At 27.0% G+C, this 25539-nt stretch overlaps 1 protein-coding gene across 1 annotated transcript; it reads right to left on the bottom strand.

Moving 5' to 3' along the window:
* On the bottom strand, window positions 1-25539 carry Tbc1d15-17 (TBC1 domain family member 15/17). Its single transcript, XM_043048899.3, has 14 exons — window positions 24956-25539; window positions 24751-24843; window positions 21751-21892; window positions 19840-20053; window positions 19319-19430; window positions 14096-14428; window positions 13226-13329; window positions 11593-11687; window positions 10300-10416; window positions 9568-9668; window positions 8836-8935; window positions 7419-7516; window positions 5958-6074; window positions 1-3982 (listed from the first exon to the last, which is right to left on the bottom strand). The coding sequence occupies exons 1-14, from the start codon at window positions 24974-24976 to the stop codon at window positions 3677-3679; spliced, it is 1953 nt and encodes a 650-aa protein (XP_042904833.2). The 5' UTR covers window positions 24977-25539; the 3' UTR covers window positions 1-3676.

Below are 25539 nucleotides of genomic sequence, written 5' to 3'. Positions count from 1 at the left end.
TTAATTAAGGAACTCATTTATTACTTTATCACAGAACGACAAAAGTACAAAAGCACATTCACCAAAAATTGCAATGAGCAAGTTATAACAGTGGTTGAGTACAAGATATACAAATAAATTTTTTTTAAATAAAAAAATTTTCTAAAAAGATATTTATATCCTCAGCAGATACACAGACATGATTTAAACTTACAGTTGAGGCACATTATACAGGTATTACAAAAATACTTTATCACCAATAATTTTCTCAGTCAACACATAAGTACAATTTCACTTACCAACTAACCAAAAAATATTTTAAAGACGTAAAACTAATGTAAGGCTTCTTCTTGCCCTAATAATAACAAAAATATTTTTCCACAAACAAATTAACACATTTATGTAATGTAATTAACACATACATAGAGATAGAATAATTTTGGGAAAAAAATAACGTAATTATAAAAAACCATCAGTACTATAAAAATTAACGTGTTTTAACTTGATAACTGGGTATGGGCAAATATTACACCATACACGAACTACTATTGCACCGGGCATTACAACATTTTTCATCATGGTAATAATTTTAGGTATCATGATATTACTTACAAAATTCCTTGATTTGAAACAAGTTGAACAAAAGCTAATTCCTCGGGGGAAAGGTTAAACTATTCCTAATTGAAATAGAAAACAAACCAACATTAAAAAATTCAACTTTTTAATACCTGAATTCAACCATTTCTTAGGAGATAGTTGAAAATACACTGTTGCAGTGTATAAGAATTTTCCTTATTATCATTCTAAATTTGACAAAGACAATCTAATACTGCTTTCAAATATTTTTTATTTGAAAAAAAAAGGTTTCAATCAAAGTCCTAACAACATGATACTCAACTTTTATTTAGAAAATGAACCAAAAATTTTTAATGTAATAAAAATCTATTACTGAATAATATGAAATTTTAACAAATATTGATTTGCGTACAATTTAGTATTGTTTATGAAATTAATAAATAAAGATGAGACTTCATTAATTTAATTAAGTTTAACAATTAAAAAACATACAAATAAACATTAACAGCAAATATTTTGCTCTCTAACATCGATAATGATCTATACAATGACATTGTTTTAAACTGAGCTTCTTAAAACAAACAAATATAATGAAAAAAGTAGAGATGGGACATTTAAATTTGTAAATCCTCAAATCTTACAAAAGATTTAAAACTCTTCTTAGTTATTCCATTAATATCACTGTTCAAATCCCTGAATCCTTCCCTTCATTTAATTTTTAACTTAAAAATTCAATTCCAAAAAGTAGTTTTACTGACATTTTCAAACATTATTTAAAAAGTATGCAAGGAATTTCTTAAAATTTTAACACTTAATAAACAAATGCTAACATACAAGTGAAAAAAGGCATTTTTAAAATCATAATGTTGAAATTTAACATCTTGATTCTTAACATATCACATTTCATGCCATTTAATTATTAAAAAAATGTATAATAATTTAAAAATTATTTATTTTTCAGTTTCTAACCATCTTACAGCATTATCTAAAAAAGAATGTGTTTTTTTTTTATTCATAAGACTTTTTAGCACTCAAATCTATTTAAATATGATATTATAATATAAAACAAACAACACTTTTTAATCTCTTAAAAAAAAACACTATTGTTAAGTTAAGTAATTGTTTTCCCAAATTACTTAAGGAGTGAATTATAAATAAAAATATACATTTCATAATGGCCTTTAATAGTCAGTTTTAGAATCCTCATAAGAGATATACACGTGGAAAGTTGGATTTAATGACATTAAAGCAAGAAGAAAGAACAATCTAAAATTATGTCAAATAACTATTGAGGAAAGTGGAATGAAAATACTCAAAATCAGTTTGAATGCCTGATGAAACTTGGAAGACTTTTGAATATTAATTGCCTTTCACCTCTCTTGTTTCTTCGTGCAATAAAACATCTTTGGGTGTTTTCAATATCACGCTCTCTCAGTAATGATTTATTAAATTTCAGTATCATAATGCTTTCCTTCCTGACTTTAGAATCCCTAGTGTATAAACTTTTTTCACTTTATTAGATAAATATTGTTGGGGAAATTGAGTCTGCAAAATGAGAAAGACGCTGTTTTAAGAAAACACAATTTAAAGGGTTTGTTTCAGCAGCCATCTTTTGGATAACATGAAATCTTCTTCAGGGTACGGAGCCAAATTATTCAACAAAAAATAAGCATTTTTCAAGCATTCTTCAAGTATTAAAAAAATATTTTTAAGCACTTTAAAAAATATCATAATTAGGCAGGGTTGGAAAGTTTTTGACAATTGACGGTTGTATCTTGTTTTAACCGTCATGTCAAAAAAAATGGCATTGTTTTTGACAATTATCAAAAATCATTAAATTTTGAATCATGTAAAACGAATGGCGTTTTCATACGCTACGAACTGACAATACGTCAAAATAGATTGGGGTTGAATAAATTGTGAAAATGTTGAATAGAACAATTTGAACTGCTTTTTGCATAATTCGTAGCAAAAATCAACATTAAAAATCACATTTTTAAAAAAAGGAAATTTAAGCACTTTTTAAAAACACCCAATGAAAAAAAGCACCTTTAAGGGCTTTTAAAAAACAAAAATATGCACCTTTAAGCACTTTTTAAAAATGCTATGCACCCTGTTCTTATTTCCAGAGGTATCAACTTATACTTTTAAAAAAAACTTCTAGCTTGTGCATGCCTGCAAAAGTAATAAAACTAATATAGGAAAAATTTAAAGTGATGTTCCTTCTAAAGTTTAAAAGACTAAGGGATTAAAGGATTCCAAAGAATTGAAAGATTCAAACACTTCTCATTTAATAATACAATTCCTTTTTCATTTTACAATTCCTTCCACCTCTACAACAAAGCTTTCAAAGCTAAACAACATATCATCACAAAAAATAATGGCTTTAAAAAAAAAAAGATAATTCTCTGAAATATCTTTGGTTCTGATGATCTGAATTTTCAGGAATCGAATCTTTACAGTTCAAAAAAGTGACCACCAATATAGTAATTAATTGGTGCAAACAATATTTTAAGTTACAAAAACAGACATAAAATTGCACTTTTTTTTAAATAAATATATTTTTTTTTGATGGAACAAAATTTTTGACCATCAAAATAAGGGAAATAACTGCAATCTGGAAAATAGGTGCCTAATAATTTAGTCAGCGAAGCGGGTGAATTTAAAAACCGCTTAATTTGCTTAAACACTACTAGAGACTTAGGGACTTGAACTTTTGTGATGTCAACCTGGTTTCTCTTAAACCTGTTATCCCCTCCAACTATTGAGACTATATTTTCCAGATTGCAGCTATATTTTGATGGTTGAAAATTCAAATTCGTTGAAGAAAAAAAAAGGCATATTCATTAAGTTTATATTTTGTGTCTGATTTTGTAACTTAAAGTTAGCCTATTTCAGGCAAGTTATTTTGAGCTATGAAGATCCCTCAGTTCATTATAATCCGATCATGAAAACAAAAGATATTTAGAGTAATAACTTTTCTTTTTTTGAGCACTGTACATGTTTAATTGTCATGATGAAATTAAAACTATGAATCTACAAACTATAGGATTAATTGCAAAATGCATACTCCCCCATACAGCTGCAGAGCATCCACAACTAGGCACATTTTAATTCTTTCTCATGAAAAAGGATCAAATTGCCATTGATAGTTATTTTCCAGGTCAACAAACTCATCGATGTTATCGGCTGATACACCGAAAGGTTTCTTTTTGTATAAAGCTGTCCTTTCAGATTTTTTCACTTCCCTTTCTGGGGATTCTTTGGGCGATTCAGTAACTGGCACCTCTTTTGGTATATGCTCCAGTCCTAATATGTCTTCAACAATATCTGACCTGTATTTGCTGTTTTTTATCTGCTGAAAAATTGCTTCTGCTTTGCACAATGTTTTGTCCAAATCAATTTTATAAGACATTTCATTCACATGCTGAAAATTAAAACTTTGTGTTATTGAAAATGAATCATTATGTATGAATAAGTAATAAAATAATTAAAAAATAATAATAATAAAATTTTATGATAAAGGAAAATAAAAATTTAACCAAATAAAAAAAAATGAGTCAAACAAATAAAGAATTGATAGTAATAAACAACAAAAGTATATAACACTAACGGAATATAAATACAGTACAGAACCCGTTATCCGGAAATCAGAAAACCAAAAAACCAGTACAAATTCGATAAATTTTCCAGCCATTTTTTAAAAAATGTTTTTTTTTCTCATAAGATTTTAGGATTTTTCTTTCTTTTTTGAAAGATGTTTACCTTACCATCATTTTGGAAATAATCATTAGTGTATTACTTCATCGTTTTGACTTCTTTCTAAGATTATTTCCAAATATTGTTTTTTTTTTTAGTCGGGTTAAACAATAAAAAAAACGGCTTTTTGTAGAGATTCAGAAAACCGGAAAAATCAGTTATCCGGAATAGCGATGGTCCCGATCGTTCCGGATAATCGGTTCCCTACTGTATTTGTGAGAAAGAAAATATTCCATGTTAAACTTGTAGAATTATATGTCAGTATTTGTATTTCCATAAGGAAAAGAAAAAAAGGTGTAAGAGAATAATATAATAAAAAACTATGTAATAAATTGAAATAAAATACTATATATAATGCAAGTAAAGATAAACATTCCAAAATTTCCTTCTTAAATCCAAAAGGAAACAATATTGCATTTTATGCAACTTTCAAGTAAGGGCTTTTCAAATGATGTAATAAAATTAAGCATGACACTATTACAGTTATTTTTTAAAAAGCAGATATCTCCAGTGGAAACTAGGTAGTTACCAGAGTAATCAACAAAAATCCAACATAATAGAGACAATTATCACTATTAAATTGTTAAGTGGTTTAAAATATACTGAAAAAAAATTAGTATCGAGTACAACAGCATATTTTATACCAGCAATACATATTTAAAAAATATTTAACAATTAAAATTTGGTTCAGATGGAAAATTCTAGTGCTGTAACATATTTGTAATAAAATACATTTTTTATATAATGAACAATAGGAATCAACTAATTTTTAAAATGTAATTATGTATGCATTTCCAATATAATCAATAATTAGCTTTTGTCAAATTATGAGTTATAAAAAAATTATTACATTTAAATAAAGGGAAACTGCAAAGTTCCCTTTTCAGTTTCAGTCATTTTCCTTATTCTAACAGTTCATATTAAACATATTTATATCTTTCAAAACTTTATTTTTGATTAGCACTAAAGTGATATTTTTATTTGAAATGCGAATGAGTCTAAAAGTAATTACTCAAATGTGGAATTCAAGTCTCTCCTTTCTCAATAAGGCTTGAAAATATCGGAATTTTTAAAAAAAAAACATGTGAATATCAGTAGTAATAACTGAAAAAGTAGATTGAAAAAATATTGGTTACGTCACGTCAAAAAGTGACTAATAAATTGACAAATTTCCATATCTTAATAAAAAAACACCACTTTTTAAAGCAAACAATTTTTTAAATGTTTGCCTTTTTGGAATTGTTTATCATCATCAATGTTATACTTTTGTGTTTGCCTCAGTACTTACAGTCAAAAGTTATTAAGGAGCTTTTTTTCCCGTCGCGTTATTGAAATTTATCTGAAATTTTGTTTTTCTCTAACAAATCTGCATTAAAAAAAAGTCATTATCGTGATTAAATGAGAACTTAGGAAGAAAAACCGAGGCTGCTGGTAAGGACGGAATAAACGTCTCATTAACAAGATTTTTGGGTAAGTAACGATTTTAGATTAGCGGAACTCGGAGAAAATGCTTTTGGAATATAAGTTATTGATTCTTGAATTTCTGCAAATTAGAGGAAGAATCACATGCCTGTAATATAAAAAGGAAAAAACTAAAAGTATTTAGATTGACTAAGATTGTCCATTTAAAGAAAATTTACTACCTTTAAAATTTCTGTCAGTCCATATTCATTCTCCATGATTGTCAATTTTTCAGAATCTAGAATCGCTATGCAAATCAACAAATGAAAGTTTTTACAAGGCAAGCCTGTCCAAAGTACCTATAAAAAATTGCAAATTTCAAAATTTTTTCTAATTGCTGTTTCTAATTTGAGAAAAAATATATTATTATACGTATGACACTAATGATATGAACAATAATCAAGGAAAATAAATGAATAGATCAATAAAAAAAATTGAACTTTGAAATAAAAAAAAAACAATTCTAGAATTAGATAAAGTAATATTTCAAATGTATACACAAAAATTAAATAAGAAGTTTATCTTTATAAATCAAAAAATTAACAGTACAATTTTATACTTTACAATTAAAACATTTTTGTCGCCCAAATTATTTGCAATTTTTAAAAAATTGCATAAATAATTAGACAAATTAATTAAACTAGAAAATGTAAGGTCATGAGAAACACTTGGAAAAAAAATAGTTATAAGCTTTCAAAAATATAAAGCCAATGACTTAGACTTTATAAAAGTTTTAACTTCAGTTATGGATTTTAAAAAATTATAATTTAAGCTTCAGTTTGAAATCTCAAAAAGATTTTATTTTCATTTCAGAAATAAATAAAATGTGCATACTAATGCAGTACATTTCTTTGATGCATTGATATACACAAGACATTTGTCTTAAATATTTCATTAAAAAAAATAGTAGAATGAATAAATGAAGAAAGAATAAGACAGCAATTAAAGAATTTCAGCTAAAAATTAAATTTTCATTCATGTCTAATATAAACCAATAATAAGTTTGTCTAACAAAATTCACTATCTTAGAGGAAATTCTATTCTTCAGAACTTTCATCCGATTTGAGAACTGCATGTTAAGCCATGCCATTAGGTATACAAGACATAGAAAACCAAAAAGAAATGCAGTTAAAATAAAATAAAAAATTAAAAGAATGCTGTTAAAAAAAAAAACAATCGAGAAGACTATGTATTGAATTTTTTTAAATTAAAATATTTTTGTTTACATGATGCTTGCTTTGTTGGAGCAATTTTGAAAGTATCAAAATTAATGCTATAAAATATTTTTTTATCTGGTTTTTATGAACTTTTATTAAGGGAAATGATATATCAAGAATACATCAATAGCACTTGAAAAATGTTCTAATTTTTTTGAAATAATGAGAATCTTAGTAACAAAGTTCAATTAAATAAGATTAAATAAATTTAAAGAACCATAAATATTAAATTATCATAACAATATTAAAAATTCTAAATCTTCATTAAAAATAAGTCTATCTAAAGTATTTATTTGCTTAACACAAATACTTTTTTTACTTTTTCAATAAACCATTTTTAAATAATGAAAAAAATATTTCATAGATAAAATTTTATGTGAAATATAAAGTTTTTTTCGTAAAAAGATAAAACACAATAAAAATTACCTCCCACAACCTCATTATGTCCATAAACTTAAAGTCTCTCTTAAAAAGGATCAATAACCAACGGAAAGCGAAATACATGTTACCAGAATCATGTCTCTCTAAATGAAAAGGGGATAAAAAACAATGTTAACAACAGCAATATTAAGAGTATGACTTATTAATACACATATTAAATAAAATTATATACATATAGTTTTATGTGTTAAGAATTTAGTTGCGAAATAGAACAATCTGCAGTACAATATATCCAAGGAAAGATTAATATTGAAATAATTAAAAACCAGGAAATTGTTTCATAATTGATGCTTGTTTAACATTAACCAACTATTCCATTATAATACATTTAAAATATACTTTCTGTAAATGAATAAACAAAATTAAGATTCATAGTACACTGCCAATTTTACTAGAAAATCACAATAAATTTTAAAAATTAACTAGCTGATGATAAAATACAATAGTGACAAGCAAAAAATAGAACTACTATTACTATAATTACTATAACATTAAACTTGCAATTATTATTTAAGAATACAAATACTGCTATTTAGTAGCATGAGCCATGCATGAAAAAAAAACATAAGATATTTCTACTGCACTTCCATTCTACTGCACGTAATCCATTTTATGGAACATACATTAGGAATTCGAATTGTCTCAATTACTGATAATTTAAAAAAGAAAAAAAAATTTAAAATCTATCTCAGTAGCCTTAAAATTTGGTATTCAACTCAAAAATCAACAATTCAAACTGAAATATTGTAATAAATGAATAATCTATTTTAGATATTTTTTTTATAAAAAACTAGCATACTCTTACGTTAAAAGACAGAAGCTTTCATAATCAAGTTGACTGCAAATTAAATCTAACTAGATTTACAATAACACTTTGTATTTACAGCTGTATTTACAATTAACATAAACAAGCTGTGATTCTCACAAATTGTAAGAAAATCTGAATGTTACATGAGTCTTATAATATGTTACTACATAAATTATCCTTACTATATGATACATGTAGAAAGGATACAAAATGAATAGTTTCCTTTCTACAGCCCTTTCATTATTGTCAAAACTCAATTTTTAAAAATGAAAAAAAAAATTTATGATTAAAAAATACATAAATTATTGTACTTTTCAGCAGAAATGCTAAAGATATTTTTCATTTATGGAAACAAGCTGATGTTAAACTTGAACAGTGATCAAAGAATTTTAAGCTACAACAACAAATAAATATTTTCACTCATTAAACTATTTCTATTAAACATCAGTTTTTCACACAGCTTAGAGCAACAAATTTACCTTCAAATAGCTTAATACAAAATATAAAGTTTCAGACACGTTTTGTATGAAATTCTGAGTACACTAAAACTAAATATTAGTTAAAAATATTCATTAAACATTAATAAAACATTACCTAAGTAACTACAAAGTTGTGAATCAACAAAATGAAGCAGTCTATGCAGATCTTGCAATTGATTCTTCATACCTTGCTGTTCCAATTCAAAATTAACACCCTACACAAAAAAGAAGTAAAAAATTATATTACACATTACAACAAAAAGATAATTTGTTTTACTGATTTTCAAACATTAAGAGATTTGATTATTCTAATTTTACTGAAATAGCAGGAAAATTTCAATGAAAATCCAGACCATATTTTATCAATACCATGGAATTTTTCATCAGAAAACTTTGTTTATTTTTAATTTGTTACATGAAATATTCGATTTTGTAAACAAAATATATCATTGAATGAAGATTAAAACATGGAAGTTTCACTAAAATGTGAAATTTTAGCAGCAAATAATTGTAATAGATTTTAGAATTATTTAACTCGAATCTCAATAATTGATTACTGTTTATGACAAATCAAAGACTAGTTATTTTCCAGTTATGGTGTAAGAATTTTCTAAGCTTTTGTGAATGAAATCTATTTTGAAAAAAATTCAATACCAAACACACTTTCACAAATTCTCGAATTACAAGGAGATCGAATAAAAAAAATTATCAAAGTACACATCAAACAAACACAAAAGATTCTGAAAAATAAACTTTAAATAGATAGTATTGTATGACAAAACAAAATAAATAATTCTTTCATAAAATTAACATTTGAGCAACCATTAATTTTCATAAAAATACTCACAATATTTTGTAACCATCCAGCAAAGCACCAAAATGCATCTATTTCATTCTGCATAACTACTAATATAGGAGATAGAAGATCACTCATACCCTGAACATACCCTAAAATAAAAACAGAATCTTTAATATTATGTAAATACCAGGGGGGGAAATATAGCAACTCAAAAAATATTCATAAATAAAAAAACATCAAAACTTATATAATTTCTAATTTATTCAAACTGATGAAATTGAAGCAATATTTTTCTACCTAACAAATATCTGGTGTAACAGATAAAAATTTGGCATACATCCTCATCTTTGCTTCTCTAAAAATACAAAACATTCTTACAACAGTTGTGGGCCAGGGGGTCACGGAGATTGAGTCGCTAGTAAATGCTATTAAAAATTTAAGTAAATCAAATGAATATTGAAAAAAATTAAAGTACATAATTAACTATTGTCTCCCTCTTACTAGCTTCATTTATAATTCTTTTTTAACATATCGAAAAATTTATAATTAATTAATCATGTATATAGTTGGACATATGAGTGTATTATAAATTTACTTAGAACTATATTTAGAAAAATATGCGTTCAATAGAAAACTATATAGGTTTTATATTGTTTTGCAAAAATGCTATAATACTCAGTAAGGTACTCAAAAGCAGCAAAATTGAAAGACCTAGTACATCTCTAAACAATCAAACTACAAAAATAGGTGCACAACAAATTTTATAAAAAACACACTTACCTAAATCAAAATTGTACATACAATAAGTTGTGAGTATATCTTGCAACATAAGTATATTAGGATTATTCTCTCCTTCAAAAAAAGGATGCGTCCTGTCTGTGCGGCTAACATCTTTTTCTAAAAAGTAAGCACACTATTTAAGAAAAAATAAATAAATAAAATTATTGTAAACAGTTTAACATTTTACTTAATACTAGGAGGCTTCGCCCCCTGCTCGCTGGTGCTCGCCAACCCCCGGAACTGCTTTCGCAGTTCATTACGGATTGCTTCGCAATCCAATGCTCGCTTTGCTCGCTCATTGGATACGTTCTTAACGTCTAGCTTTTGTATACTTTTTTGAATACTGAAGTTCCAAAAACTTTTCACTGTATAAAATTCTAACCCTGTACATTTCAATATTAATTTGAAATTGCAAACAGTTCACATATTTTTCTTAATCACACTATTCTAAATTTCAGTTGTTGAGAAAAGTAACTGTCGTAAGTTTTGTTTTACAGTCTTTCCTTGCAGCATCCTATTCCTTTAAATATTTGAATAGAAACAAATATAAATTGCATTCAATTTTTCATTTGCTCTAATATGTAAAGCATTTACTTTTTGTGTATTTTCAATAGACTTCTATAACTGATTGTACCAATGAAAATATTTTGTACAATATTATAAAACTTAACCAAAAAATAATTTTAAGTGAAAAATAGTTTTTAATACTTATTATTTAAATTATAATGCATGCATAATTTTAAATAATGTAAAACTTTCATACTATAAATACTAAATTTTAAAATTGAAATGAAATTCGTTGATATAAAATTTACAATTAATTTGATTGCAAGAACAAATATTCTCTGAATAATAAATAAAATATGCCTTTTACAAATACAAAATGCTAAAAAACAGCTTTCAAGTACTAAAAATTGGCTTTAAAATAATTTTTAATTGGTTATACTTTTTTGTCGTGACAAAAAAATTATACTTTTCATTAAAAAAATCTACTAATTTTTAAAATTTACCATTAGATAAATTCAGAAAATTTAACTACTTTTAATATTGAAAAAGAATTGCCAAGTTTTAAAAAATATTTTTTTCAAAAAAATTATAACTATGCAACCATTCTTTTACTAATCATTACTATTGATATAACAAAGCTATGCTAATTAAAACAATAGCATAATTTATATAATATGAGACTGTAAAATTAATGATTAAACAACGTTATAACATCAAGGTTATGAAATTTTTATAATTTGTTGATTTACGAAAACATAAATAAACATAAAACAATGATAATTATACCTATAAGACTTTTTCTTTCCCTTAAAGCAGAAAACCTGGACTCTTGATCAGCATCAAAAGATTTCCACTGTAATTTCATTCTAAAATAGTCCTCACTAAAAGTAAAAAAGAATGAAAAATTAAAACATTAATGAAAACTATAACGAATTGAGATAAAATTTAACTTAAAATACAATTAACTTGATATACGCTATTAACTTAATATGCAAAAAATACTAAGCAATTAACTTAAGTAAAAAATTAGCTTTCCCATATTTTTTGGTGTATTTTTTTGGAAATGAATGAAATATTTTCTAAAACTCCAAAAAGTATGAATGAAAAATAGTACACAAATGTATGCAGTTCAATTATGCTTACTACAGACAAGCTGCTTCTCTCAAGGGTGGTCTGCAGGAATTTTGTTCTACATATACTAGGAGGAGTAATTCTTAATGTATTATCAGTCAGTTTTCAATTTAAGCATTTGTAGAAATTGCCAATACTTGCACAAAAGAAGTATTGCACAAGACCAACACTTGTGGAGCGAATATACAGGGTGGTCCTAAAATATATGTCAAAAATGCAAAGGTAGGTAGAGGGGACCTAAATAAGCATATTTCGTATAGAATTGTGTGAGCAGTAATGCCGCCTTGAGCCGGTAGGGAATCGAATTTTCTTTTGCCTTTACTTGTCTTTTTAGTTTCCTTTGATTCATACTGCTTTACAAGCTAGTGCTTTAATGTGCCATTACCGCAAACACATTCCTATCCGAAATATGCTTATTTATGTCCCCTCTACCTACCTTTACATTTTTGACATATATTTTAAGACCACTATTACATATATATATAAAAAAAAATTTTTGATGTTCTAGACATTTGGGGGATTTCAGAATGAAAGCTTCAGTAAATGATTAATTGAAATATGAGTGATGAGCTTGAGAAAATTCTTTATATTGAAAGATAAAATAAAACTTATAAAGAAGAGTAAAAAAATAGAAAGCTCCCGAAAATTAGCTGCACTATTCGGCTGTAAAAAAAATGCAAATTAATGACATCTTAAAAGAAATTATCATTGCATGGACCATTATTTTAGTGAATTAGGTTTGTACTGGAAAATCAAGCCATGTAAAAAAGTTAATGAAAATTTGAATAAAATTCTGCTAAAATGGTTAACTAATTGCTGTGCAAAAAAAAATTTGCTGATTTCTGGACTAATTTTACAGGAAAATGCTCTGCAAATTGCATGCTAAAAAATTGGGGATAGAAAATTTTTAGGTAATTCAAATTTTCTACTACAATTTAAATTTTATTTTAAAATTTTAATGATGGTTGAAAAAATTTAGATCAAGATGCTCAGCATTCTCTATCATAAGCTGAAAAGAAGCAATTTTGCTGGATGGAAATTTTGTCACAAAAAATCACTCACTATGCTAAGAACGTCTGTAATTGTGATTAACGTACATTCAAGCCTTCTGCATTGTATTTGGACAGTTATTAAATCCTGATGAGAGTTGAAACATAGCAATAAAGCATAATTTAAAATTTTTATCGAAAACTTTATTTATTATTTTTTATCCGTGTAATAAATATGTAATCAAAAAATAAATTAAAATACATTACTTCATACTACATTAAAATTTAAATATACTTACGTCTTTTTCTTTTTAACATTTGCTCTACTTTTAGCATTTGAATCAAAAGCAAAAAAATTTAATAAGAACTTCCAAGAATCTGGTCGTGCAGCATGTAAGAGCCCCTAAAAAATTTTACAAAGTATTGAATGTTTCAAAATTTTTTGATTTAAAATTATAAAAATAAAAAAGTATAATACATTTATTTATGAAAATCACAAAAATATTCTTGTTAAATCCAAATATAAAATATATTAGAATGAGTTTACAAGTTGATGAACTTTAATGAAAGCGAAAAATGAAATTTAAACCCAAAAACTTATATATTTTGGATTTTGCCAAGTTTCTCCTGGTCTACTGGTTTATTAAAAATTCTCCTGCTTTTTGTACATTTCAGAAAACTCCCTAAACTTGAGTAAGTTTCCTGAAAATATCCCTAATGAAATAAAATTTTGGCACCTCACTTGAATATTTAAATAAGTGTCACTAATACACAATGAAGCGAGCCTCATTTATAAAAATCAGTTAACTATCTTTGATGAATTAAATGCATATTACTATTCAAAATTATGAGTAAACATAATACATAACATTTCAAGTTCATTTAATGTTAATCATAACTATTGCAGCATTTCTATTTTGATGACTATAAAAATCCCTAAAATTCCCGAAGTGTAAAATATTTAGTACTTTTTGTAACAATTATCATGAAATTTATATTGTTTCATAAAATCTACTGGATATTGCCTAACCGTGTTGGCAGCTATGTGTTATACGTAATATAAATTTTATAAAAATATGATTGTAGAAAAAGTTATAAAAACTATTAGAAGTAATCTTTATTTGTTAAAATTTAAAATAGCAAACTAAAAATATGTTGCAGATACTTACACCCTTAAATATTCGCTGCTTCAATTCCTCAATTTCAAGTATTTTTCCATCTGCATCAAAATGAGAAGTAAACTCCTCTAGAGTCATGGGTTCTTCTCTTTCAACTTCTGGTCGAGGAGGAAGATCAATTCGGGTAATTAATTCATAGCCAGGCTCTTCATGGTGATCAATATCAACATTCAACACATTTCCAGAGATAATTTCAGTTATCTGTTCTTCTGGGCATACAGCATAACCTTCTGGCTCATTTGGATAAACCAGATAGTCCACAAGAAAATTGGTCACTTTGGAAAAACCGCCCATAGCAGTATTTACTGGATCATGCATTAATTTCTAAATTTGAAACAAAAAATTTAGCATCAAAATCATTTATTATAAATAACAATTTGCATAAATAGGTAATAAATTTATGAAAACAGGGGACATGTTAATAAAATTAATAGATTTAATATAAAAAGTTTTTAAATATTTTACAAACAAATAAAATAATTTTAAAGATATTAGATATAAAATTGCTTCTACTTTTTTTTAAATTTCTTGTTTTTCAGAGAAGATAAAAATAATGACATTACTCTTCTTTTAGTTTAATATTTTATAACTTAAGTTTAAAAAAATTTTAAAAACATAAAAAAATAGCTTTTCAATAAAGATTTTTCTCAGATTATAAGTTATCAAAATGAGGCTATTTATATACAAAAAAAATTTGATACAATAATCTAACAAGGAAAAATTTAATCTTAAAGATTAGGAATTTTAAATGATGTTCTGCAAACTATCCTTTCTTAAAATTCAGTCACCGCAAAAAAGTTCCATTTATTAAAATTATTAAATGCTAATCTATATTATAAGAAGCAATAATTTTTAAATTGTCTTCAAACTGATAATATTTCTTTTTTATTATGCATTGGATACAAAGAACTGAAATTTAATAGCAAGTGAATAATTGCTATTAAATTTCAGCATGTGGAAGAAATCAATATCTAATATTAGAGCCAACTTGGTTTTCCGCTGTCAGTTGCTCCAGTAGAAGGTATATATCTTTCTTAACTTGAAGCTGCAGTAATAGTCAACATATTTGTGTCTGTAATGAAGGTAATACTTTTACCATATACAAACCTCTGCATCTGTCGCTTTGTTTTTTAATCATTTAATGGACCATTACTTGAATTTAGTTCAACATAATTAATAACTTTAGGGCTAAAGAAAACTAAATATTAAGTGACTTTTTAACAAATTTAAAAAAATTCAGTTTCAGAATGCAAAACATTGTTTATTATTTAATTTGTGTTATATTTTTGTCCAGAGAAATGTAGTTACTATTTTGTTCCAAACTGTCTAAATCAGTGTTTCTCAACGGGGGTGTTGGGAGTATACTGAGGGGCGGTGGACTTTTTTTGGGCGACAGGGGGGCGTTAGGTATGTTTTGGGCGGTAGGGGGCGATGAGCATGTTATGTTATTCAAATTTAATTTTAATACTCCCAAATAAAATTATTAAATTAAGAATCATTTAGTAAATAAAATTAATCTGCATACATATTCTCCGATCCGAATCAGCACAGCGCATAGGCAATTACTGTAAATATCTCTGTTCAAGTTTGTATTTTCTCTAATCATGGTAATATTATTGTAAAGCTACCACAACGACTGCTTATATTCAAAATGTTTTTAACTCATTGTTGTAATTTCATGATGAATGGAATAGGGGCCGCTGCGCGGCCCAGGTGCCCAGTTGTTTTTAAATAAAGTAAGTAAGTAAGCACAGCGCATGAGGCAGTAGTTTTTGCCTCTGACTCATTTCAGCCATTTGGTGAAAATTAAAGTGCATGCTCTTTTTGTAAAAATGTTCGATTTGACCCGTGTTTCTTATGATAGTTCAGTTTGCTTCCTAGCAGTTTTTTACCCAGTTTCGATTCGATTTCATTGTTTATTTGGCTAGGTACGTTTGTGAATTAGTTCTTAATCGTAAATTATTTATTAATTTGAAAAAACAGTTGATTTTCTTTCATTCGTATTTTGCTGCCACCAACAATGTCGGTTAACATAAAGAAGTGTATTCAATACAGTGTCACATACTTGAAGTTTAGATTTGTTCAATCGCCCTCGAACTCACAACTACCCATGAATTTATTTTATAACTAAGTTTAATATAATGAGACAATGGAGCCTTCTCGTTAGCAGAAGCATTTGCAAAATATTCATCCTCACAAACAGAATAAAGATTTGTCATTTTTCACGAATATCAAAGACAAGTTTCTGAAGGCACCTTTGGCCTCAGGCTTACTGACAACCTAATCACAAAAATGCGATGATGGTTTGATAAGTTCTTATAATATATCAAAATTAATTGCTAAATCTGGGAAATTTCATACCATCGGCAAAGAATTGATACTGCCGGCTGTTAAGGAAGTTTTAGGAACAGTTATACACTATCTAGCCTCATCCGATTTAATCAAAAATATCCCTTGCAATAGTGGGTCGACATGGTGGGTTTTTCGCCGTTTTGAATAGTGTGGTACCAGATATTTTAGCAGTTCACTGCGTGATTCACAGACAGTATTTAATAAGAAAAAACCTCAGCAACCGTTTGCATCAGTCATTGCAATGTGTCATATCTGCTGCAAACAAAATTCGCAGTAATGTTCTCGATGATTGATTACTCAGACTGCTGTTTAAGAAAAACTATGAAGAATATCGCTTGCTACTACACCATGATTCGCTGGCTTTCCAAAGGAGCCTTGTCTCAAAAGGTTCTTGAATCTTTTCGACTCTGCGCTTGAGTTCCTCGAAGATAGAATGTAGCTCTGAGATACAGATTGCTAGAATTTAAGATAGACGTTGGTGGATTTACTTGCAAAATTAAATGGTGTTAATTTGCAACTTCAAGGTGACAAACTCAATTTGATCCCTACGAAATCAGTTATTTCTACATTTCAAAACAAAATTATTTTTTGGTAGCAGAAATTTGGTTGGAATGAGTTCAACCAATTTCAAATCTTATCGTATCTTGAAAAGAATGGCGAAATTTCCTCTGATGATACTCAAGAATTGCCTCTACTCTGGACTGTCAAAATTAATTCTTATTTTCAATTTCCTTCCCTTTTTCCTACTTCGTTGAACACGTATTCAGTGCTGTTATGGATCAAGTCACAAAAAAGAGAAATAGACAGGAAATCATGCAACGAGGGGACTTGCGTCTTCACCTCAGCAAAAATATTGAGTCGAACGTTAAGAAATTGGCTATGAACCATCAAGTACAATCATTCCACTGACATAGTAACTTGATTGCTTCGTTGATACTACTTTTAGTTTTGGGTGTTTTTTCAATTATCTAATTAAGAACAGGTGACTTTTTTTAAGTATAGTTTTCTTTGTTGCACTGTTTTTTTCATTACCATATTTATTTTTATTATGACAAATAGACTGTGATTACCTGCCTGGAGAAAATTATCGAGTTAACGTGCACATTAAATTTTTTTTAAAAAAAACAAGCAAATTTAACGTTTAAAAAATTGCCTAAAAATGCATCTTATAATTCAGCACACCCCCTCCGTCCTTATGCTCTAAATAACTGGATTATCACAAAGGGGGGCGTTGATATGTTTTTTTCTTATTAAGGGGGCAGCAACGTTAAAAAGGTTGAGAATCTATGGTCTAAATCAAAGGAATGCTTTATTAATTGCGATAAATTTTGATAATTAATAGGAACCTAATATATTACTGCATTACTGCAGGTCCCATGATAATAGTTTTTATGATTCAACAATAGAAAATAGAATTGAATTGATACAAAGTTTCACAGAATGTTTATATTTCATACATATTTTTAAATATTTATTTAAAAAAAGGGCATCTCCGTTCAAAGTTACACTAAAAAAAAAACTTGTAGCTAAGCGAAGCGAGCTAAGATAGGAAGCATTCTGAAACTAACTCCATACCAATAGAGTGCATGGAGTGAAGCCTCTCTAGCAGGGCTCGCAAAACCGCCCTTCTGCGGCGGTAAAAAATTTCCCCTGGACAACGAATTTCTCGAATCCGACGTCTGCGCGAACGGCCATTTTCCCGCTAATGTTCGTGATACATTTTCAATAATTATAAATTATTATTATCAGGGGTGATTGTGAGCCCAAGTCAAAATTCCAGAAAATTTCTTGAGTTAAAAAATAAAATTTAAACAAAAACAGTTTAAATTGAAAAATTAGAAAACATTTAAACAAGATTTTTTTCCTTTTTCTCAATATTTCTTAGTTTACTTAAAATATATTCAAAATTTTACACATACCTATATCATTTACATACCTGCCAACTTTCACTCTTTCCGAGAAAGGATTTTCAGAGTGGTTGTAAAACAATAAACGAAAAACAATCTGACTCAAAAATATATTTATATTTTGATAACGTTGAAATTCGCTTGCACTAGAATTATTATGCTTTAATATATTTATTGTAATTATTTATATGTAGTGGTGGTCAAACTCATTTATAATTAGCATTATAATTCAAAAAGTTAATTGGAATAACCTGAGTATTGCTACCACTTTAAATATGAAAATAAAATCTTCCGGAAAATCCGGAAGAGTTGGCATCTGCATTTACACACTATGATGACCTGGAGAAGTATAATTAAAATTTACAAATATGTCTTTCTTTCTTGAGTTTACGATAACAACTATTTGCTGATAAAAAATTAATATTAATCATGAATATAAGCTTATAAAGTATCTCTCTGGCTCTCCCTTACAAACAAATAAAATAAACTGTGTTTTTAAGTTCCACCTTTGAAAATGTGATTACCGGAAACTTCTGTGATCAATGATTTTTTTAAACATCTGGACCTTCGATCTCCGGAAACTTCCGGAACACTGTTAGCAAAAATTCTGGAAATCCGGATTTTTTCCGGAGCACAATCAGCCTGTATTATTTATTTCTTTACTATTAGTAACCTAGTACCTACTATTAGTAACCTAGTATTTCTTTTATTACTTTATAATGTAATCCTAGTAACTAATAATTCATTGTGCAATTTATATAAATGTTTGTAATAAATAAGAGAAAATTATATTTTTATTTATTTAGAAACTACAGGTAAGTTTCAAAGGAGGACGGGTACATTGTTGGACAAGCCGTCCTCGGGGACGGGGAAAATTTCTGAGTTTTTTCGAGCCCTGCTCTCTAGAAGTTCATGGAAACACATGCATTTAAAACAAAAGTTTATACAAACATACCGTTATAATATGAGCTCTTCTTTCAGTAAAAAGGTCAAGTTCACTAAATGATTTTTCCAGAGCTTCAACTTTCGGATCAACTGTTAGATACAGATTATTTTCTTTCTTTGATCTGAAATATAAACATGACACAAATATTAACATAACAAAATTATAAATTCTCACTAGTTAGAAGTATCTTCAAACCAAAGCTGTGAAGTCACTGAGTGAAATGTTAAACTTTGACTTCACAAATGTACCTCTGACTTATAATAGTATCATTTTGGGTTATTCCGCACAATTTAATGCTCTTAATAAAATAATTTGAGTACTTATTTAACAGTTGAAGAGGAGAAAATAATTTTTAAACTCAAAGGACGATTTACAATGTTAGTTACTAAACAAAAATATCTATAAATTTATTTTAATGAAATCTTACTTTATGAATTTAATAATAAAAAAACTTGACAAAGAATAAATATTTGATTTACCGTAAAAATAATAACTTGAGAATCTGATATAGTTAAAAAATTACATCTTACCTCTGAAAATTAACATAACCATCAAGTGCAGCACATAGTTTTCCAAAATCACAAGTATCAATTTGAAAAGAGGGCACATTTGTTCCGTCTTTTAATAAAAAAGTGACAACTGTTGTATGCCCATCACATACCTCAGATTTTTTAAAAGATTTTAAATCAGAGATATCAAATTTGATCTCTTTGGGCATACGAATTGGCTTGATCTCTACAGCATCTAAAATTAGATAAAATTTGAAATAATTATTTAGAACATATTAGTGAAATTTTATTGTATACATAATGAAAGACATATGAAATACATGAGCTACAAAGTTGTATATTCTTTTCCAAACATTAAAAATTGAGACAATATAATGAATATAAAATGGAAACATAAACTTTTAAATTAAAAGAAACTTTTAATATAATCTATCTGAGAAACATCAATTAGGAAAGTAATTCAAACAAATTTTTCAAAGTTAAATATCATGACAGTAAACCTTACCTAGATTCTCTTTTTTTTTTTTTTTTTATTACTATCTACTAGACTTTTGATTTAGATAGCTGTTTTACTATAGTTAATTTTAAAAAAAATTAGGTAATTTTTCTTCCTCCTAATAAGTACCTAATTTTAAAATGGCATTTTTAAAATGAAATATTTCAGTAAAAAAAATGAAACAAAAATTTTAAAAACTACACTTTTCCAATGGTCTATAAAGGAAAATATTATATTCATAAATTTAAAAAGAAAAAGCCAAATTTCTGTCTACGTCAGGAAAGATATGTCATGAAAGGATTGAAACTAGAATTGAACTTAAAGACAGACCTTCAGCTAAAATTAGAGAACAGTAACTAATCAGAAAGGGGTTAGAAATTTGATTTAAGAAAAAATTTTACTTATAATGGTTAGCAAATAATTTAATCTTGTATTTTCATCAGACATAAAGCTCCAGTAGACATTTGAGAGCCTGATTAGAAAATGGTCACTACTTTCTCTATAAGATAAGATTCACAGACACAAAAATGATATAATAAAAACATAACAAATAACATATTTTACAGTGTATTAATCAACTTTTTAAACTCTTTAATGTAGCCTGTGATTAGTTGAATTTACACCCTTTACCTGACAAGGAAACTTGTTATACCAAATTCTTGGTTTATATACCTGTCTACAACATCAACAATAGCTAATGCTTTACTTTAACACATCAGAAATTAGAAATGCAAAACTTATTTCAAAATATGTCCATAGGAATATTTTTGCTTTAAGGAGTCATAAAAAAATGCTATAATTAAGTTATATAAGCTATAATTAAAATTATTATAGATTGATAATGACTTAATTATAGCTTACTATAATAAGAACAATATCAATTTGGCTTTTTTTCAATATTCTTCAATTAAAAACACTTTTTAAGTATTGCACACTTTGTCTTACTTCTCTGATAATTTAAATTTTACATTTCACTTTTCAAAACAAATTACTATAGCAAAATTTAACTTTTCTCTAAAAAAAAATTTCATACAATTTTTTAAATTTTAAGTAAATTCTTCAGCTATATTTTTTTGGTGACAAAAAATTTTCTTTAAAAAGAAAGATAGATCAAAAATTTTACATTTTTTAATACTTAAAATAGTACCTCAAATTTTGATATTTTAATGTAATTTCTGAGTCTCAAAGATTTTTTTAAAAAATTACAAGGTGGAGAAATTGTTATTATAGAATTTTCTATGCTAGTCATACAGTTTCTTCCAATTAATTTTTTATACGGAGATAGGACATTCAAGTTAATCTTTCAAGGGACACAAATTTAAAACACAATCAATTGTAAAAGTATACCATTCCTTATAAAATCTATAACTTCAAACATTTTTGAAAGATAAGAAGGGTTCTCCATCCAATCATATTTACTCTTTACTGCAACCTACCAATGCTATCATTATGCTTTGCTCGAAAACCAACGGACTCAGAAATATCTTCCCACTCCAAGTTTTCTGATTCAGGACTTCCCCCAGACAAATCATCTGATTTCAATTTTAATGGTTTCCATTCAATATCTGGTCCATGAGCCTAAAAATATAAATAAAAAATTATCACCTATTATGACATTTTATTCGATGAAAAAAGCGAATTACTTAAAACCTGAATTATAGTGTTTTAAAATGGAATATAAACAGCATAAGAAATTTCTATAATAACATATTTCATTCTTATAAATATAACTGGGAATGACAAACATTAGAGATGTCAGCTTCCTCCAACAAAAAATATGATTCAATTAGTAAACTATCCAAAAATAATTTCATACAAAAAAAATAAAGAATCAATCATGGGTAAAATAGGAGAAAAATAAAAATCATACACATATTTTTTTTAATTGATTACTTTTTAAACATTGGTGACACAATTGTCAGCTATCAAGTGTAACCAAAATGAATTTTATAAAGAAAAAGAATAAAATTAAATTACCTCATTAACTGCTTAATAGATTTTAGACATAAATTTAGGTTAGATTTTAAAATTAAATAAACATCTTTAAACAGAATATTAAATTTTTAAACATAAAAATACATTTTATTCTTGTGAATTATCAACTAACTTGGACTCATAAAGAATAAAGGATTTGCACCTTTAACAATTAAAAATTTGAAAGTAATCCAAAAATAATTCTAAGCTGAAGAAAAAAAAGTTTTGGACAATATGTTACAAAGTTAAAACTAAGAATAATTGCTTTTAAATCTTTTTATAATAATTGTAATTAACATTGTTTCATTTTGTAATTGACACAAATAGTACAATGGTGGACTTACTCTACTAAGAATAATTTGATTAAGAATTATACGAGTAAAATATAATGGTTAAAAGGAACAAATTAGATCACAATAGGTCTAGCACAAGAAGATTGTTGTCTGATGCTTTTCACTTGTGAAATTAGAATTATGTACTCTCCTTCAAACTTCGATATAAAAGCAAAATTTTAAGTTCTGAAGAGTTTCAGAGACTAAGCAATTAATAATTTTGTTTAATTTAAAATGTGAATAACAAACACTTGAATTATATCAAGTATAATACATAATTATAAAAATACTACTAATTGCTACAAAAATCTTTGTAAATTGTTGAATCTCTAAAATTCCTTGAAAAAGAAGCTAGAAACACTAATAGAAAATAAAGTGAATCATAGAACAACAAATTTACACTACATAAAAAAGCATAATTACGAATTAGAACATAATTTATACCATAAAACATTGGGCCCATGTAGCCAGTAAATTGACCAAATATCAAATGTATTAGTCATTAGTTGACAAATTCTTAGTCAACGGCAAATCTTAACAATTTTTTATGATTGATTTTTTCCCATAGAAAACTTCAAATCAAATTACAAATTAACTATAAATTGAATTATTTTATAAAATAGAAATTCAAATCAAGAGTCACTTTATAGTTGGGGGAGGAGTAAATGAGCTGGGAGATAGAATGAAAAATGTCAATGCTGTTTTTAAGATAAAGAAATAGAAATAAAATTGGGGTTAATTTTTTTAACTTCTTAGACTAGAGCAGTAATATAAAAATAAACATGAAGCAACGTTATGTTATAGTCACGAGAAAATATATCTTCTGCTAAAATAGTATTATAACATGCATATTTTACAGTATAATTTGTTTCATGTTTTAATTATCTCTCTTGTTGATTACATTATCTGGTCTTAATATAATTTCAATTGGTTACAAGACGTATCATAACAAAAATTACTATAGTCGAATATATACAACATTTATTCAAAAAAATTTTCTTCTACTCATTCTTTTCAGAATTGAGGAGAATATATATTTTGCTTTCTGGTAGAAAAATCATTTGGCTATACATTTGCAAAAACACAAGTTTGTTTCCACCGAATTTAGGATTTTATCGTATTTGGCGAGGTGACGAATGCTTATCGTGGGTCCTAACACACATTATCAAGGCCTGCGCTAAGGATTTTAAATTATTAGACAGGAAATTAGCCAAATATCAAAAGTATTCACCGATTTTCAAAAGTCTTTGCCAAGTGTAAATCTTTCATTTTTTTTGATTTTTTTTCCTATTAACTGTTTTACAGCAGTTTATTTCAGTCTTATATTATTCGGACCCAATTCTAATGGGTTATGCAGCGCATCTACCAAAAATTACTGTAATCGGATAAAAAATACTGATTTGCTTAGAAAAGTTCTTTTTGTTGTAATTTTAAGGATCGTGTTGAATATATACTTTTCTTTCCAGCGGAAAGAATCATTTACCAATTTTATTCACCAAATTTACAATTTTATTGCATTTGGTGAGGCACGAATGCTTAGCGTGGGCTCTGACTACGAAATTAATTCCTGGATAACTCAAGATTCACTTTTATCACAAATTATTACATTGATCCAAGAGTAGCCAATTATTTACACAGAAAATTTCAACAACCATTCAACTTATTACAATACCAATAAGAAATAGTAAAATTGCAAGCACAAATTTATTAACCTAATTTTATTGCATAGTAGTTACACATTTCCTACACAATAAACATATCTAAGTCTTGAAAATTACCTAAGCACAAATGTTTTACAATTGGTAGCTTGGTTTAACGTAAAATAATATTTTTGATTATATTCTAACTGCAATCAAACAATTTCACATAATGCCATATTGTACCAAAAATACAACTTTTATTTTTTTTTAAACGTATTAATTTATAAAACTTTTGAGAACCGGGACAGGAAAATTTTTAATTTTATTTAAAATTTTATCAGAATTTATTATATTTAACCATTTTTCAAATCTTTCTTTTATTATTTACAATATCATAAAGACACTTTTTAAAAGATAAAGTCAACATTTAATGATAAACATATTATACAAACTCGAGAAGTATGTTGGAAAAAAAATTTTATTATCTTACTTCCTCAACAATCATCAACTTTCCTGCAAATGGAGCTTCATCTTTTAATGGTCCAGCAATGGACACAACAACATTGTCCAACTCGAAAGTGACCTAGGAAATGTCACGCTCCATTAGTTCAATAAAAAATGTCAATTTCAGTAAGTAATGCTTTAAAACAAACGACAAATATGCCAGTTAAAATATTCTAGACTTTAATACATACCTTTCTATTAGTAGAGTCCATAATTTTAAAAAGAAAATTTCAAACCAAAACACAGACCACAATCATCAGCAGATACACTTCGAATTTTCCCAACTTTGATGAACAGTATCGAATAAAATAGCTAATATTAACGAAGAAGAGTGCAATAAACCTATCTCACAAATTGATTATAGTATGAGTAACAACTATAAAGGGCGTGACTAATCAGTTCGAAAATTTCGCATTTGTTTACGACTCAAAAAGACATGACATGAGGCAATCATAGATCAACTATCAACAAACGAAAAAAAATGATGAAACATTCTTTCACATTCCTTATTTCACCTAAAGTACAAATTATATCCACAAGAGAGCAATAGCATTGCATAAAAATGGTTGGGTTTGTTTCAGAGTGGCGCTCCAAACACAAAAAACAGGAGATTAACCAAAAGGTTATTAATCTGGATGATTCAGGTTGAGTAAAGATAGTTCATTAAGTAAAAGATAGATTCGCATATGATCAAGCAAGATCTGTTGAATCAAATTAAGAATTCTGAGGGAAAAAAACATTACAATTACATTATTCGCGATCGCAACACTCGAAT

This window comes from Parasteatoda tepidariorum, chromosome 1 (genome assembly GCF_982258835.1).
Source record: "Parasteatoda tepidariorum strain Cologne lab strain chromosome 1, Ptep-v5.0, whole genome shotgun sequence".
NCBI lineage: Eukaryota > Metazoa > Arthropoda > Arachnida > Araneae > Theridiidae > Parasteatoda > Parasteatoda tepidariorum.
This window is presented reverse-complemented; position numbering and strand designations above follow the sequence as displayed.

Excerpts from the sequence above, each read along its gene's own strand:
- Tbc1d15-17 (XM_043048899.3), bottom strand. The coding sequence starts at position 24,976 with ATGGACTCTACTAATAGAAAG. Across the intron at positions 13,330-14,095 it reads AGCAGCGAATATTTAAGGGT|GGGCTCTTACATGCTGCACG; the intron begins GTAAGTATCTGC and ends AAAATTTTTTAG. Across the intron at positions 3,983-5,957 it reads GACTGACAGAAATTTTAAAG|CATGTGAATGAAATGTCTTA; the intron begins GTAGTAAATTTT and ends TTTAATTTTCAG.